The 17,104-nt window shown below is 41.9% G+C and overlaps 1 protein-coding gene across 1 annotated transcript in view; it reads left to right on the top strand.

The window, feature by feature from the left end:
• Window positions 1-822: 822 nt before the first annotated feature.
• The window catches only part of LOC311046325 (cyclin-Y-like), a 35,942-nt gene continuing 19,660 nt past the window's right edge, over window positions 823-17,104 (top strand). Inside the window, exon 1 of the mRNA XM_084058558.1 lies at window positions 823-1,319. Coding sequence (XP_083914684.1) covers window positions 1,166-1,319 — 154 coding nt within the window. The 5' untranslated portion in view covers window positions 823-1,165. The remainder of the gene's footprint in view (window positions 1,320-17,104) is intronic.

The following is a 17,104-nucleotide window of genomic DNA, read 5'->3' as shown; positions in this document are numbered from 1 at the left end:
CAAGCCTGGAGATAAGGAGCTGGGAAGACTCCTTGGTGAAGATGGGTCTGACTCCGATCCTCCAGAATCAGATCCAATGTGGGGTCCAAGGACTCCAAATGGACCCTTACAGGTCTGTAACTCTGAGAGTGTACATCCTGTAGGTTATTTGTACTGTACATCTGGAGCAGTGGTTCTCAAACTTTTACATTTCAAGGACCCCATGGCCATATAACTCAAGTTTACGTATGGAACCAAATGGACCCTTGAACAGTGTAGTACAAATAACCAACACTCCTACAGGATCAAGTGATCACAGATCACAAGTGTGCCTTGAAAGACAACGGACTGTGTGCACACGCACGCGCGCGCGCACACACACACACACACACACACACACACACACACACACACACACACACACACACACACACACACACACACACACACACACACACACACACACACAGTGCTCTAGTAGTTTGCTACATAGTGGTTTGCTACCTCCCACTTGAACCGGAACTTGTTCTGGTGCAGCAGCAGTGACCCCTGTGTGAGGCTGTGACAGCAGTAGTGTTGCCAGATTCTGTGAGAGATACAAGCAACCAGGTCTAGGAAAACCAGCCCAAAAGAAGCGAGTACGGGCCACATGAGCACTTTAACATACATATACATCAGCTATTTGAAAATAGCCGATCTACAAGCTCACAACGCGTCGCGATTGTGAGCTTGTAAATCGGCTATTTTCAAATAAAATCTTGCGGGGAAATCATAATAAGCAGATCTGGCAACCCTGGACAGCAGCCCGTTCACACAACCAGCAGAGCAGAGACACCACAGTGTTCAGAGCACTGACGTCAAGCGGATCAGCCGAAAGACAGACCGACAGACATGCATCCTATTCCACCCATGTCTCGGGTTGTCGTCGCGATCGCGGACGAGGAGTCGGTCCCACATTTTAGCACATAGCCCGACGTGAACCACCCATTTTATCTCCCCCGCCTGTACGTTATGGGCGACGACCAGAAGCCCCACGAATGACAGGAGCAGAGCCGTGCACCACGGCCACGGACGCACCCACTTTTTCCAGACCCAAGACCGAACCGAGGCGTTTGGGTATCATCATCACATCATCGTCGTAGTAGTAGGTCTGCTGCAGTTCTAAGGCTATAATAACAACACGATCATGGGGAGCACGACCTCCTGCTGCGTGTCTTCGAGCCCCAAGCTCCGGAGGAATGCCCACTCCAGGCTGGAGTCCTACCAGCCGGAGCCCGAGCTGAGCCGCGAGGAGACGGGCTGCAACCTGCAGCACATCAGCGACAGGGAGCACGTCGACGGTATGGTAGCGTGACTGTGTGATCGTCTTGATCCAAGGCTAATGCATCTATGATAGTCTTGATCCAAGGCTATATATCTATGATCGTCTCGATCCAAGGCTAATGCATCTATGATCGTCTCGATCCAAGGCTATATATCTATGATCGTCTCGATCCAAGGCTATGTATCTATGATCGTCTCGATCCAAAGGCTACCCACCACAGTCGTGGTGGTAGCCTTGGATCGAGACGATCATAGACGTATAGCCTTGGTTGGATCGAGACGATCATAGATGCATTTTTTTCGAGTCTGACTTTTCTTTTCTTTCGTATCTATGATGGATATGCAAATGTCAAAAATCGATCAAATGCATCTATGATGGTCTTGATCCAAGGCTAGAGTCGTGGGCTAATAGGCTATGGACGCTGTGACAGGCTAATGTTGTTGGGTTGTAGGGTCAACCTCCTCAACCCGCTCACATAGGCTAATCGTAGCCCCGAACAGCAACATTATTGTATCATCATCATAACGAGGGCCTCAATCTAATAAATGACGTCGATACGGGGGCTAGCCGCTATACATGATAAGAAGACTAGTGGGGAATTTATCTTAAATATAGGCCTACTACTGTACAACTCACAGAGGTTGCCTAAATAAGTAGTGTGTTAAGATTTGTGTTAAGATCTGTCTGTCTGAGTCTGACTGTCTGTCTATCTAGCCTTGTATCAAGACTATCATAGATTTGATCGAGTCTGACTTTTACTTTCCTATGTATATGCAAATGTCAACATCGATGAAATACATCTATGATAGTCTTGATCCAAGGCTACTATCTATCTATCTGTCTATCTATCTATCTATCTATCTATCTATCTATCTATCTATCTATCTATCTATCTATCTAGTACACATACCTAAGATGACAGATAAGGGAAAGTGTATTTTATTATAAACAACACAGCAGCAACTCTGTATAAATAGGCAAATTAATAATTACCTGACCTTAAACTCAACTGGTCTAGACTAGATGTTATTAAATGACAGAATTCATGTCTATTTCTTGTGACATAATGAGCATTGACTGTAGCTGTAGTAGTCTTGTAGCCTGCATGAAAAGCTGTGTGCATTTTAATCTCGTATGTGCCTACTGTCAAATAGTCTGGTGGTGAAATGGTTAACATTAAGCTTTTTAGTGACTGACTGCAGGACTAATCTGTCATGTGTGACATACTGTATACAAGACATTACTGTGGCTTAGTCTAGTCTAGTCTAGTCTAAGGTAGATAATACATTTTAGTACCCTCTCCTCTGTGGCTTATAGCAAAATATGGTGCCGCTCACCAGGTCTGGTCTGGGCGATATGACTTCAAATCAATATCGTGATCATTTCCAACTTATGATTCATGAACGATTATTAAAACAAAGTGGTGAAAATAGCAGATCTACAAGCTCACAACGTGCTGCAATGTGACGTGTTGTGAACTTATAAAAAAATCTATTCGATTTCCTCCTTTGTCGATGCGTTGATATAAGAAATAACGTTTTTTAATTAAAAAAAAGTCCTGTTTCTCGATTAAAAGATGAACCCATTAAAACCGGGAAAGCATCTGTGTCATTTCAGATTTTTGCATTGGCTTTTCAAAAATAGTAGATATACAAGCTCACAGCGCGTCACTTTCATTTTGAACATTTTAGAAAAATCTTGAAAGTGTGTGAACCACTGATTTAGAAGGCATTTGTAGAATGGGCCTCAGGTCTTGTTAACCTACATATAGAGAAAGGTGAAGTCGGTTATTGGTTCTAGATGTGGGTTTCGATATATATATATACAGCCCTACTGCAGACGGCATCCTGCTCATGAAGGCAGATTCCTTTGTGTTATGTCTTTGTTTTCAGGGCTGAGCATGAAAGCAACTGCAACTGTGTGGATAGCAGCCCCCTCCATTGACACATGCAAATGTGCTTTACAATTGACCCATTCACACTGGAAAGTGTCTGCTAAATGGCTAGTCTTTTTCAGGCAACAGCCAACTGTTATAACATTAGGCTAATGGCTTTAATCAAACATTGTACACAAACAAACCCTAGTTTTTATTTATTTAAGAACCTACACAGTAGTGATGTGCGGGTCGGGTTTTTTCATGACCCGCCCCGCCACGGAACCCAACCCGCCTCAACCCGCCCGCGAACCCATATATAAATCTATGGCTCAACCGGCCCCGCGGTAAAAAAAAAATCGGTAAAATCATGAAGGAAAATAATCTTCAAGTATACACCCCAAGTGTATTCAAACTGTTTTACTGTTATTATTCTTATTAGGAATAAAGACAAAACAAGAGGATGTGATTTTTTAAATTTTTTTTGCATGCGAGAGGCTGACCCGCTCACCCGCAGCCCGCATAATTGCCTCTGAAATCCTGACTCGACCCACCTGCGCCGCGGGTTGACCCGCGGGTCCCGCGGGTCCCGCGGGTTACGGGTCGGCCCGGTCATCACTACTACACAAGGTATTAAAACCACACCACTGCGTGTACTCAAAGAGCCTACACTAGAAGGCTGATCGTTACTGTATCGTATTCCAAATTTGATTTGTGTTTAACTTGCACTTGGAAGGTCCTTGCAGGTGTGTACATGTGTAGCCTACTGCCACAGTAAGCCACAAGGATTGGGTTTCTGTGTCTAGAGATATTCACTGATCTCTGGCGTTGCCTTGTCACTCCACAGTTTGAGCAACTTGCTGAGTGCCTGAACAAATAATCCAGCGTGAATATAATATATATATAATATATATATATATATATATATATATATATATATGTATATTTGTGTTGGTAGTAATCTTACACCCCTCTAGGTACAGTAGTTAAGTGGTGATCTCTAAAGGAGGGACACTTTGGATTTTAAATTAAGACTTTTAAACACAAACATACATGATATTGTAACAGAGCCTTGCGCTATAGTGTACTTAATTCTCTCTGTCCCCTGTGCGACTTAAAGCTAAAATGAGCTCCTTCCATCGATTCCTGTCCTTGACATTGTGTTGTGCATGGCCCACAATGACACATCATCAGTCACAGTTCTGTTCTGTACCAGGTCGGTCTTCTTTTGCCTGGTGGAGGGCTTGTGATCAAGAAGATTATGTTTAGAATTTTCTTCAAGTTATTTAGTCTCCCGATCCCATTTGTACAGTTCTGCCTCGCAAATATTGTTAAACAAACATTTAAACTAGCCATTGTAAATGTGAAACGAATCTATATTGAGCAACTGCATGGCCCAATTCTTGGCTAAAATGTTATCAGAAAGTGTTTTTGTTGGTGATGTAGACAAGCCGTGACTGTAATGCTGCTGCCTGGAGCCTTCTGTCTCATGTCTCTCACCTCATGTCTCTCGCCTGGTACGAAGGAGCAACTGCACCGGGTCAAATTAACCAACAGGCTCCAGTCCTAATGTGTTTTTAATTAGCAGTGGTTATCAAACGAAGGACCGGACCCCATCTGAGAAGGTTTTGTAGAGACACTATGAGAGAAGATTTATAGAAGTGTATGAAGGCAGACTTCATGGTGGTACAGTATATAGTTATAATTCCACACCTATCAACCAATCATTGCGTGATTTGACCAATCAACGTGTCGCATTGCGTCGCATTGAGACTGAGCTTGTAAGATCGGCAGTTTTTTGCTATTTGACGTACAACGAAGTGTGTTACACCAAATAACCGAAAGTGTTTTCACTGTCGGACAAATTTCCATGTCGGGATAAAATCGTGAGAGTTTTGCTCGGGTTGTTGTGTGCTCCCATGATCTGGGTGGTTTGGTGTAAGTGTACATTCTGTTGTCTGTTGCAGTATTTTGACAAACTTCATATCAAAGAAAATACATGTTAAATTACTCTTACATAAGGTCATCTTAAAACTCAGTCCGAGCTTCGATGACAGGTGTTTATTGTTTTAGCAGGGAGCAGACATTTACTGTACATGAATGCAGCGACCATGCAGACTGTCTGCAGACCTTTGCCTTTCGTAGTACAGGGGAATACAAGAACGCTCGCCCCAAAACACGCTCGCCCCGGGTCAAATCCGGCGACCTCGGAACAGTCGCCGCCAGATATTCCTAAACGTAACCTCAGTAAAACGATGCCTAAACCTAACCTTATTCCTAAACCTAACCTCAGTAAAACTATGCCTAAACCTAACCTTATTCCTAAACCTAACCTCAGTAAAACTATGCCTAAACCTAACCTTATTCCTAAAGCTAACCTCAGTAAAACTATGCCTAAACCTAACCTTATTCCTAAACCTAACCTCAGTAAAACTATGCCTAAACCTAACCTTATTCCTAAACGTAACCTCAGTAAAACTATGCCTAAACCTAACCTTATTCCTGAACGTAACCTCAGTAAAACTATGCCTAAACCTAACCTTATTCCTAAACGTAACCTCAGTAAAACTATGCCTAAACCTAAACGTATTCCTAACCTTGTCCTCAGTAAAACAAATACAAGAATACAAGAACCGCTGGGGGCGAGCGGTCCACGAAAAAAATGGGGGCGAGTGCGTTTTGGGGCGAGCGTTCCGGTCTCCGTCCAGGCCGGGTACTGGAAGCATATTATAGTGGGCCAGCCCCATCATGTAAACATTTGTCATGGACAGGTACACATGGTACAAACATTGCTGCGTGTGTGTGTGTGTGTGTGTGTGTCTGTGTCCTTGTGGACATCTGCTCAAGGCTAGCCTCGGTGCCCAGGCCTTTTTTTGTTTTGTTTAAAAACTAAAAGCGACGCGGCCTGCTATACATCTGCACGGATCTAAAGTGAACCACGTATGTCTAGGTCTAGGAGGTCTGCAGTCTGTTTAGCCAGCAGGCATTCCCTGTACAAGTGTGCATTGTTTATTTGGTAGCAGATGTAAGATGTTAGAAGTTTCACTGCCCAGTCCTCCACACTGTTGCCGCTTGCCAGTATACTCCAAAGAAGGTAGAGAACAGTTGCTCCCAGGAACAAACAGAGCTACTGTACAATAATTGTGCTGGCAATATTCTATTGTGAAAACATTACATACAACCTACTAACCACCAAATTAACCCACAATTACACTTAATAGAACGTAGTTGTAGTACAAAAAAACCATTACAACAACATTACAACTGTAATTGTAATTGTAAGTGTAATCCAACATGAATGCATTTGGCATGCTTCTACCTACTTTCAATATGTATGGTTTCTAAACAATAGTGCGATCTTTGTCTGACAAGCAGTGCTTTGCATTTGATGTAACTATGGTTACCGTGCGAGAGAAGAGGAGGGCAGGGTGATGTCATGTGAAATGGTCCATGCCCACTCCGAGCTACATGGGGACTGGAACCCCCAACCCTCCTGGCAGTGCTAGCCATAGCATCATAACAGTTTTGGGAAAGTTACTTGTAATGTAAGGCTTCGTCCACACGTACACGGGTATTTTCATAAACGTAGCTTTTTATATGCGTTTTGGGGGGTTCGTCCACACGCAAACGCGTTTTTGCTCCATGTAAACGCATCTTTTGGAAAACTCCTGCCACAGTGTAGATTTTTAAAAACTCCGGCTATGTGTTCCCGTGTGGACACGGTAAACGGAGTTTTTGCATGGGTCGTTTAACGTTTAGCCGTTGTCGTGTGGACAGAGAGATTTTTTTAAACAGGGCCGTGTAGACGCGGAGGTTTTCAAAAACGAAAACGAAATATCTGCGTTTATGAAAATACCCGTGTACGTGTGGACGAAGCCTAATATGTCGTCGCTGTCGGACATCCAATTAGCAGATCCGCAAGCTCAAAACGCGGCGCGAAGCCAGCGGCACATTTTGAGCTTGTAGATCTGCTACTTTTGCTATTTTTGAATTTGACAGTTTTTGACATATTAGGTTTCCCCCGACAGAGACAATTATGTTCAGTTAAAAGTAATAAAGTAAATTACAATATTACTTGTGCCAAGTAATGTAATTACTCACAAAACACCCTCAAGTGAAGAACAAAAGGACTAGGCATAATCTTTGATGGAATTTATAAGTAAGAAGAATCACACAATAATGTTATTGGTATTACAATGCTATTTTAGCACACAAACCAGTGCACAACCTTGGACTACATGTTGTCTAAATCTTGGTATGTTTTTTTCCCCCCCCATTTATTTTAATCCTGATCTGTGTCCTTTCTTCTCTCCAAAATGCAATGTGACAAACTGACAAAAGCGGTTGCCACAGCAGCTTCTAGCCATCTACTAAATATATTCTGACGTCAAGCTGGACAGGATGCATATTGCACCCAGGCAGACGTCCCGCGGCGCGTGGCTGAGAAAAAAATCAGACGGTTGAGATTGAACTTGTGTCGTCTCTTTACAATGGCTGCATGAAGACGAGCTCTGAGGGGGGATCCCCTACCCTCCCCCCCCCCGTGATTGAAAACAGAGCGTGTCTAATGCATGGTGTGTGTGTGTTAGAGGTTCATAGACAGTACAAGGATGCAGATTAGTGGGTTTTCACCCACGCGCGCACCATTGAATGTCTACAGGCTAGCAGAATGCCAACAAAGACCCCAAATCTTAACGCCAACACCTTATCGCCAACTCTAGGGTTGGGGATAACCCTAAATCTTTAATGTCAGCTCTAACCCTAACCCTTGTGCCACAAAGGGTCAAAAAACACATTTTCTCCTTTTTAATCCATTAAGACCTGAGGCGATTCTTAAAAATGCTTTCTAAATCCTAAAAAAAATCAAAACATTTTTTTTTCAAGATTTTTCAAAAATAGCAGATCTACAAGCTCTAATCTACAAGATATTGTATATCTGCTATTTTTGAATAGCCAAAGAAATCTAAAGTGACACAGATGCGTTCCAGGTCTTAATGGGTTAAATTAAACTGAAACATATTCTGTTGCCATCAGCCTTTTGCCCCTGTTCAAATATACCAAAGTACACCCAAAACAGCCAATCTACGGGCTATTTTTTTTGTAGATCGGCTATTTTGGGTGTGAGACGGCATCGCGCAGCTTAGTCGAGCCTAAATCTACCATTTTTATAACCATAAAACGACGATTTGCCTTGTTGGGATAAGGAAAATGGTCCTCACGATGTCTATTCCTGAAATTCTTAATTACTGTACTTGTGGGGACATTTAGTCCTCACAAGTATAGCAATAGAAGTGCAAACACACACGACTCCATCTGTGTCAGAGCAGATAGCAGATACCCACTGTGATGACAGCCAAGAACTGACGCCTCGGTTTAGACCTTGGAGTCTTATGATGCGCTTTTTGAAAGGGCTTCCTTGTTCTTGATTGGATGGGCTGTTAGGTTTAAATGAGCAGTTATTATGGTGTTTATTCCTATTGGTCATGGAGAGCAGTTCTGTGTCTGTCTACTGTGAAAGATAATAGATTAGATTTCCAAAAAGTGTCATGTTTTTGGATCATGTTCTGAGATGGCTGTTTCAACCCATTCAGTCCGGGAACGCATCTCTTGTCATTTTAGATTTCTTTGGCTATCCAAAAATAGCAGATATACAAGCTCATAGTGCAGCACGGAGCTATGAGCTTGTAGATCGTGAAAATGTGTGCAAATCTTGTATTTTTTTAAGCAAACATTTGTCAAAATATTTTGTTCCATGGACCCTCAGAAGCAGATCTACAAGCTCATAGCGCGACACTCGGTTCCGCCCTATGAGCTTGCATATCTGCTATTTTTGAATAGCCAAATAGAGTGAGCTTGTAGGTCAGCTATGGTCGGCGAGGAGATTTGGTGCAGAGGGGAAAAAAGGAGAGGAGGATCAAGTGGTTCAGAGCTTAGTGATTAGGCCAATCTTAAAGATTTGTGTGTGTGTGTGTGTGTGTGTGTGTGTGTGTGTGTGTGTGTGTGTGTGTGTGTGTGTGTGTGTGTGTGTGTGTGTGTGTGTGTGTGTGTGTGTGTGTGTGTGTGTGTGTGTGTGTGTGTGTGTGTGTGTGTGTGTGTGTGTTGGGTGAGGGTGTTTCTACTGTTGTTGGTAGTAGGTACCACTTGTATTTCATGTTGTGAAAAGCAGTGGCAGCAATGTTTTGTCGTTGGTGCCTAGTTTTTGTCAGCCTTGCAATTTAATGGTTCAGAAATACTTAGTAAAAGCAAGGACACTCTTTGAGATGCTGGCTTCTAGAGTATGCCAACCAGCAGTTTTCTTCTCCATAAGCCAACTAAGCCAGTTTCACACATCTGAATTGCAGTGGTCTAGTCGCCCTAACCTAAGATCAGACGACAATGGTCCTTTTATCATCAAGAGGACATGGGGCACGTCTTAACCACTTAAGCTTGTACATCTGCTATTTTGGGAAATTCATTTCCACCTATAAAGACATGCCCAAAGGGACACCAAGTTGAAAGTGGTTAAAATGTATTTTTAAGGCAACATAGAGAAAGAGAGAGACTGGACATGTTAGACAGAGGGATGACATGTGACACATAAATAAACTTAGGATGCTGTTTATGTATTGACCACTAGGCCTGTCACAATTATTGTTACATAATCGCCTAATCACAATTATTTGAGATAATTGCAATTCATTTTGACATAATCGTCACAATAATTTCCATCATCATCAAAGTATCAAATCGTTTAAGTATACATTCAATTGCACATACCTTAGTATTTAACCACATGAACCCTAGCATCCCTATTCTGGGGCAAAAATATCTTTTGGCACATTTGGCAAAAATAGCTGATCTACAAGCTCACCTACAGCTAGACCCTGGGGGACGGTCAACAAGTAATAACACATTATAAACGATTTAATTCCATGGGGTAAATTCAGTTTTCTTACTTTTAGTACTCGATTGACCAAGGTCCCCCTGGGGTCTGTAATTGGCTCCTTTTCTTTGCCGAAAATAGTCCATCTACAGTACAAGCCCACAAGGCGTACTGAAGGTGTTTTCTCGCCTATTTTCACAGAACGTTCACCTATTATGAGATTCCCAGAGGAGGGACCCTAGGTTTCATGTGGTTAATACACATAAGATAAGGTACTTTATTCATTCCAAAGGGGGACATGTATATCCTGTACACAGGGTAATAAACTGGGATTAGAGCATTCTGCAAGAATGTTTTTTCTCATTTGACCCTCAATACCGCATATGGGGAGAGTGGGAGACGTTCTGTACAGTAAAGCCTTGCCTGCTCATCCATTCTGGAGGAGGGAGAGTGGATAGACACAAGAGAAAGCCGGAGAGAGAGAGAGAGAAAGAGAGGGAGATAAAGAGAGGGAGAGGGAGAGAGAGATACACAGACAAAGCAGTCCTATGATCTCCCTCTCCCTTACAAAGCTTACTGTGTATCTGCCTTAAGATGACTGTTCATTCTGCGAGGCGCCAGGCATCAGCTGATGAGCTTATATTTAGGTGTGGCCTATGGAAGCCTGGAAGGACTTTTATGCGCTTGACTCTTTCTTTCCCATGTTTCAGAGCAAACCATTCAGGAAATGTGCGTTGTGGGAACTTTGAACAGGGATTATCGTTTTGAGGTTTGGTCAATAGATAGGCTATTGCGTGTGCGGGTTGTTGTGCTATCGTTGTTATTACTTAATAAACTGTTCTTTGGAAGAAAAAAATGTAAACAAAGAAAATATTCGGTGAAGACTTTAAACTAAGGAACCTTTCTGTAGTATTGGGGATTCGATAGCTGCAGGTATATTTTGGAAGCAGTTCCGTGTAATCAAAGTATTCAGATTTGATCATTTCTGAGTCTCTTATGATCTTATCGCATCTTTTCACCCCAAATCTGAAGGCCGCGCCACATGTATAAAGATTTAGAGAGCATTGTCTCCAAATGCCTTAAAAGCTGGACAGATTTATTTTTTTGGCGCATCGAAATGGTTTTCCTCACCCTGTCCACTAACAATGTAGGTATTCGGAAGGATTCAGATTGCTGTTAGTAAGCGGATTCACATTTAGATTCACATTCGATAACTCGCTCTGCCAGCCTTCTCTCAGCCGGCATAGTGCATATCTCTCTCTCTCTCTCTGTCTCTCTCTGTACTGTGCTCTTCATCTCCCTTCAAAACAGCTCCTTCTGCATCAACACATATCAAATTATGCTAATCCAGAGGTGCACTGTCCTACTTCTTTAAAGGGTTGCCTGCTTACTAGGAGACACACAGCGCATGTAGAATGTAGGGCTTCTGGTCAGAGCCAGTGGGTTTGGATAATGTTCTGCCTACACTTGACGTGAGGCTTTTATATAATGTGTCATTCATACTACACAATATCCTTTCATGCCCCGTGCATGTTTCAGCACAATGTCACTGCGAGAATCATAAGGAATCCAAGCAAAGCAACCACAGAATGGACTGATCTGGATCATCAGACACGAGAAATTTGTCTGCACTATATAAGACTGACAGAGTACATAAAAGTAGTGTTGTTAAGAACGACAGCAAGAATCACAGCATATCATCCATTATTTGTGCACGCATATCAGCACAATAAACAACAGAAATGTGGCATAATAAGTGTCACTTCTAAATATGTTATTGCTGGTACGTAAATTACTCGGTCGTGAAAACCAAACGGACAACTCCAGCGGGCGCTGCAGTTGATACACCCTCATTTCTAAAGACGTATTCCTCCCACTCAGGTCAGCGTGTTCGCGGGAGAGGTCCCCGATTGATTTATTGACGAGTAATGAGAAAGTAATTCACTGCCTTCCAGAGCCCCCTCTCTTCATCACTTCAGAATGCTGTCTGGTTGATCTGGCAACCAGTTGCCATGGCAGTTAAACACTCAGTCAGGCCATCGCATTAGCATTTTTATTCACAGATTTATGGTTCTGGTGTTAACAAACCTGCCATGGGATGGTAAAGGCTTCATGTTCATCTGTATGCCATCTTTTCATATTTTCTAAATGGAGTCCTGTGTTTCTGAGCCTAGTTCCTCATTGATGTCTGCTCTTTTTGTAACCATTTAAACCCTAAACCTCAGGGGTCTATAGTCGAGGCCCCGTCCTAAATAGCTTGTGTGACCCCTAGGGGGTCCTCAGAGTTACTACAGGGGGTCCGCCAAATGTTTGTGTGATAGGAACTTCATTATTATTATCTTTTTTACATTAACCCATTAAGACCTGGAACGCATCTGTGTATTTTTTTTTATTTGAGCTAAAAAACATTATTTTACACTTTGGCTATTCAAAAATAGCAGATATACAAGCTCATAGCTTGTAGAGCTGCTTTTTTTTATCTTGAAAATGTGTGGAAATCTTTGAATATATATATATATTTTGAAAGCAAACATTTTAACTCAAGTCTTTGCTTCTGGGGGGTCCCTGGAACACAATATTTTGAGATCGGTCGGCGGCCAAATTCATTCATTCAAATCATCTTGGGGGTCCTTGACATGAAAAAGTTCGAGCACCACTGATATAGAAACATTAAGTTTATCAGAATAGGAGACATTGGGATTTAGGAGACATTTGTAGAATCGGCTTCAGGTTTTAATGGGTTAACCACTTGAGCCATAGCATCCCTATTCTGAGGGGACCATTAGCTGAAAAAATGGCAGATCTACAAGCTCAATACATTAGCGGCATCTGAAGTTGAATCCGATTCGTGTCTTGTGAGCTTGAAGATCTGCTATTTTAGGCCCGGAATATGGAGGGAGGCTGTGTTTCATGTAGTGCGAGGTGGGATGACATGCACATACACACACAGTATATGAACTGGATTCAAACCCACAAGATGGAAATGTGTAGTACATATGACTATGTTGTGCGCAGGCACAACATAGCTTTAGCTACAATTTAACGATGTCCCCTCAACATCTCCTAATGTAGAGATAACAGAACTTTCATTGACTGGCTATAATGAAGACATTCCCAGCTGGGGAGACAGATTGATTGCTGGTGCAGCCTCGCTGGTCAATAACTCGATTAGACTGCCTGATGCAGAGGTGGAGAAGATTTGCACTCGGCTCTTTGAGGTCCAACTGTAGCGTTAACCTTTTGTTATGCAATAGCATTATTACTAGAAGCAGCACCATCAATATTCATGTTTTGAGTTGCACCCTCTTTGATCTCAGATTAGATTTCCTGAATTTCATAAATTCATTGGTGATTGTAGTTAACCCATTAAGACCTGAGGCCGATTCTACAAATGTCTTCTAAATTATTTTTGAAAAAAACGTATGTTTCTATATCAGTGGTGCTCAAACTTTTTTCATGTCAAGGACCCCCAAAATGATAGGTATTTGGCCGTGGACCTCCATCTCAAAATATTTTGTTCCAGGGACCCCCCAGAAGCAAAGTTGAGTTAAAAATGTTCACTTTAAAAGTATTTATATTCACAGATGTGCACAAATGCAGATCTACAAGCTCGTAGCGCGGCACTCTGTGCTGTGCTATGAGCTTGTATATCTGCTACTTTTGACTAGCCAAAGACATCTAAAGTGACACGGATGCGTTCCCGGTCTTAATGGATTAAGAAGGCACTAACTAGCATGCTCAAACCCCTGTGCTTGTTTGTATTTTTTGGGTGAATGGCTAGAACGGGCTGGCCCTCATATCTGCAGTGGATTCAATAGATGAAATCAATGTCTCACCACTGTGTCTTTGCCCTTGTGTGTAAACACTTTACTGTGGCCTTTTTAGCTGTCCTACTCTGTTAACAAAATCAAATCATGTGGATCTGGGGATCCTCATGGGAACGGTGTGGCTCCAATGAGGATCTCGGACTACATGTGGTCAGCCTGTGACGCCAGTCATCTATGATGTATAAGGGTTCAGCCTTATCCAAGCCCCAGTGATTTCTATTCTAAAGTTCAAGTTAACCCATTAAGACCGGCCGATTTTAAAAATGTTTTCTAAATCTAAAAAAAAAACAAATTACATGAAAAATATAAAAAATATAACAAAAATATAAAAAATATTTAAAAAAATAAAATATCTCAAAATATGTTCCAGAGATCACCAGAAGCAAAGATTTTAGTTAATGTTCGCTTTAAAAATATATATATATTCAAAGATTTGAAAAAAAAATCTCGATTTTTCAAAAAATAGCAGACCTACAATCTCATAGCACGGCACTCGGTGCCGCGCTATGAGCTTGTATATCTGCTATTTTTGAATAGCCCAAAGACATCTTAAAATGACACAGATGCGTTCTCGGTCTGAAAGGGTTAAAACATTTCAGAAAGTATAAAACATAAATGTCAAATAACCTTTTGGGAAATTATTAAAGGACGACTACGACTTCACCTATTTTCAACCTATCTTCATATAATTGGTCATCACTAATAAAGTTCAGAAACCCGCCTACCAGAGACATCATCGTTAGGCAGGGATTTGTTTTTCAAATTAGATTAAAACCTTTTTTGGTTTAAATGTGTTAACGCGAGAACAATTGCTTCATTATGGCATGCTAACTTTCCAGTAATAGAAAGCCTGCCGTTTCTATTAGCTTGGATTCCCCATCGATGATGTCACTGGTAGGCTGGTTTCTAAACTGGCCACAGCCCTCCTCTGAGACACAGGCCGAGTAGACAAAAATGGTACTGTGACGGCGGAATTTGATAGATCGCTAAATACACATGTATTATTGTGTACTTATTTGCCTTCCAATCAATCTCATTGAATGTCTAGTCAGCAGCGTTTCACATGAACAGCCTGGTCAATTCTTACATGGTGGTTTTATTAACTCACTAAACATACAGTCGACATTTGGAAATAGGCTCTATGCACAGCAATACATTCACAGGTGTTACCAATGATACTAATGAAGGCTCTGTTCCATTCTGGTCAAACAGGGTCAGGTGTGATATTGTGCATGTTGGCTCACTGGAAACACTCTGCTACACCAGTGGGTCTAAAATTGGGGTCCAGGGACCCTCATGGTTCCTTGAGGGGGGTTCCAAATGTCCCCTTGCGGGTGTGTAACGGGTCCATTTGGTTCCATTTGTACACTCTCAGAGTTATGGGGGTCGTGGAAATGAAAAGGTCTGAGAACTACAGTGTGCTACACTAAATGGAACGGAGCCTTCATTAGTATCATTGGTAACACCTGTGAAGGAAGTGATAATATGGCTGCTGTGCATAGAGCAGGGGTAGGCAACTGAGATAAGCCTAGGGCCAATATCACTCCCAGACATTCCATCGCGGGCCGGGCTTCCCCGCGAACATGCACGTGCGCGCATGTGCGTGCACAACACGCGCCCGCGCGCGAAGCGCGCGGGTGCAAAATTTTTCGGGTCTAATTCGGGTCTAATTCGGGTCTAACTCGGTCTAATTCGGGTCTAATTTGGGTCTAATTCGGTTCTGTTTGACCAATATAAATCAACATTTTTTCCGGTTTAAATATCAGCACAGGCGATTTTTCTGGAGATTTTTTTTTTCTTCTTCTTTTTCCTCTAATCTAGCTATAAAATGTTATAAATCCTTTAAAATGCATCGTGTTTATGAGTGCATGATTTCAAAAGTGGGTTCAGGTTCTATGAAATAAGTATTTATAATTATTTTAACATTAATTTTTAATACTTTTTTTATAACACTTTTCAGTAAATCATTCATACTGTATCTTTCTGTATTTGGATATAATAGATATCGGTCTGATACTGTATAAAAATAAAATCCCTCCCCCTCAAAAAAAAAATCAAAAAATATTTTTCTAAAAAAAAATTTTTTTTTTTTTTTTTTTTCAAAATTATCTCACGGGCCAGATATTCTTTCTGGGGGGCCAATTTCGGCCCGCGGGCCGCCTGTTGCCGACCCCTGGCATAGAGCCTATAGGTTGCGTGAATCAGCCACTGTAAGCGGAGGTTGTGTGTGATAGAGCTGTAACCCACTTGAAAAAGAGACTGTGTCTCAACGTGTTTTTACTGGTTAAATAAAGGTTAAATAAAATGAAAAAAACACAAGGAAACAGGCTGAGCTCACAGGTTAGCAACAGGTGTAGGTCAGCTGTAAATAAACAACCCACCACTTATGCCTTACAGAGCTGTCACATAATCTCAGATGAATATTAGTATGGATTTTTCTTGCTGCCACAGTACCATATTATAATGGTTACTAGTGAGGACCAATTATATGAAGATGGGTTGAAAATGGGTGCTTTAACCCATTAAGTCCTTTAACCCATTAAGACCTGGAACGCATCTGTGTCACTTTTTCATTTGAGCTAAAAAAGCATTATTTTACACTTTGGCTATTCAAAAATAGCAGATCTACAAGCTCATAGCACGGCACCGAGTGCCGCGCTAGGAGCTTGTAGATCTGCTATTTTTGAAAAATCGTGAAAATGTGTGCAAATCTTTGAATATGTATTGTTTTAAAGCGAACATTTTTAACTCAAATATGTGCTTCTGGGGGTCCCCTGGAACAAAATATTTTGATATGGGCGTCCGCGGCCAAATTCATATCATTTTGGGGGTCCTTGACATGAAAAAGTTTGAAAACCACTGATATGGAAACGTACGTTTTTCAGAAAACCGTTTAGGATTTAGAAGACATTTTGCAGAATCGGAACCTCAGGCCTCAACGGGTTGAGTTATACTACTGGCAGTGTGTGCACAAGAAGTTTGGCGCTGATCAGTCCAGCGATTTTGCGGGATTAGGTCCGGACAAACGGACACCCAGACATACACACACAAGACCCTCTTCTAGACGGCTAGCCTCTTGCAGAGCCGTGAAAAAGTGCATTTAGAATATACAGAAGTTGCAGCCATTTAACTAACGTTTGGTGCCTGATTCTTGGCAACCGGACGACGTTTAAACTGACGCAGGTCAGTCCTTTCTCCCATGCAGGCAGGGATAGCTCTGCACTGTTTGGTTAAACTGT

The sequence above is a fragment of the Gymnoscopelus microlampas genome, assembly GCF_963454915.1.
Source record: "Gymnoscopelus microlampas genome assembly, chromosome: 5".
NCBI classification, from domain to species: domain Eukaryota; kingdom Metazoa; phylum Chordata; class Actinopteri; order Myctophiformes; family Myctophidae; genus Gymnoscopelus; species Gymnoscopelus microlampas.
The sequence above is the reverse complement of the archived record's forward strand: the minus strand, read 5'-3'. Positions and strand labels throughout refer to the sequence as shown.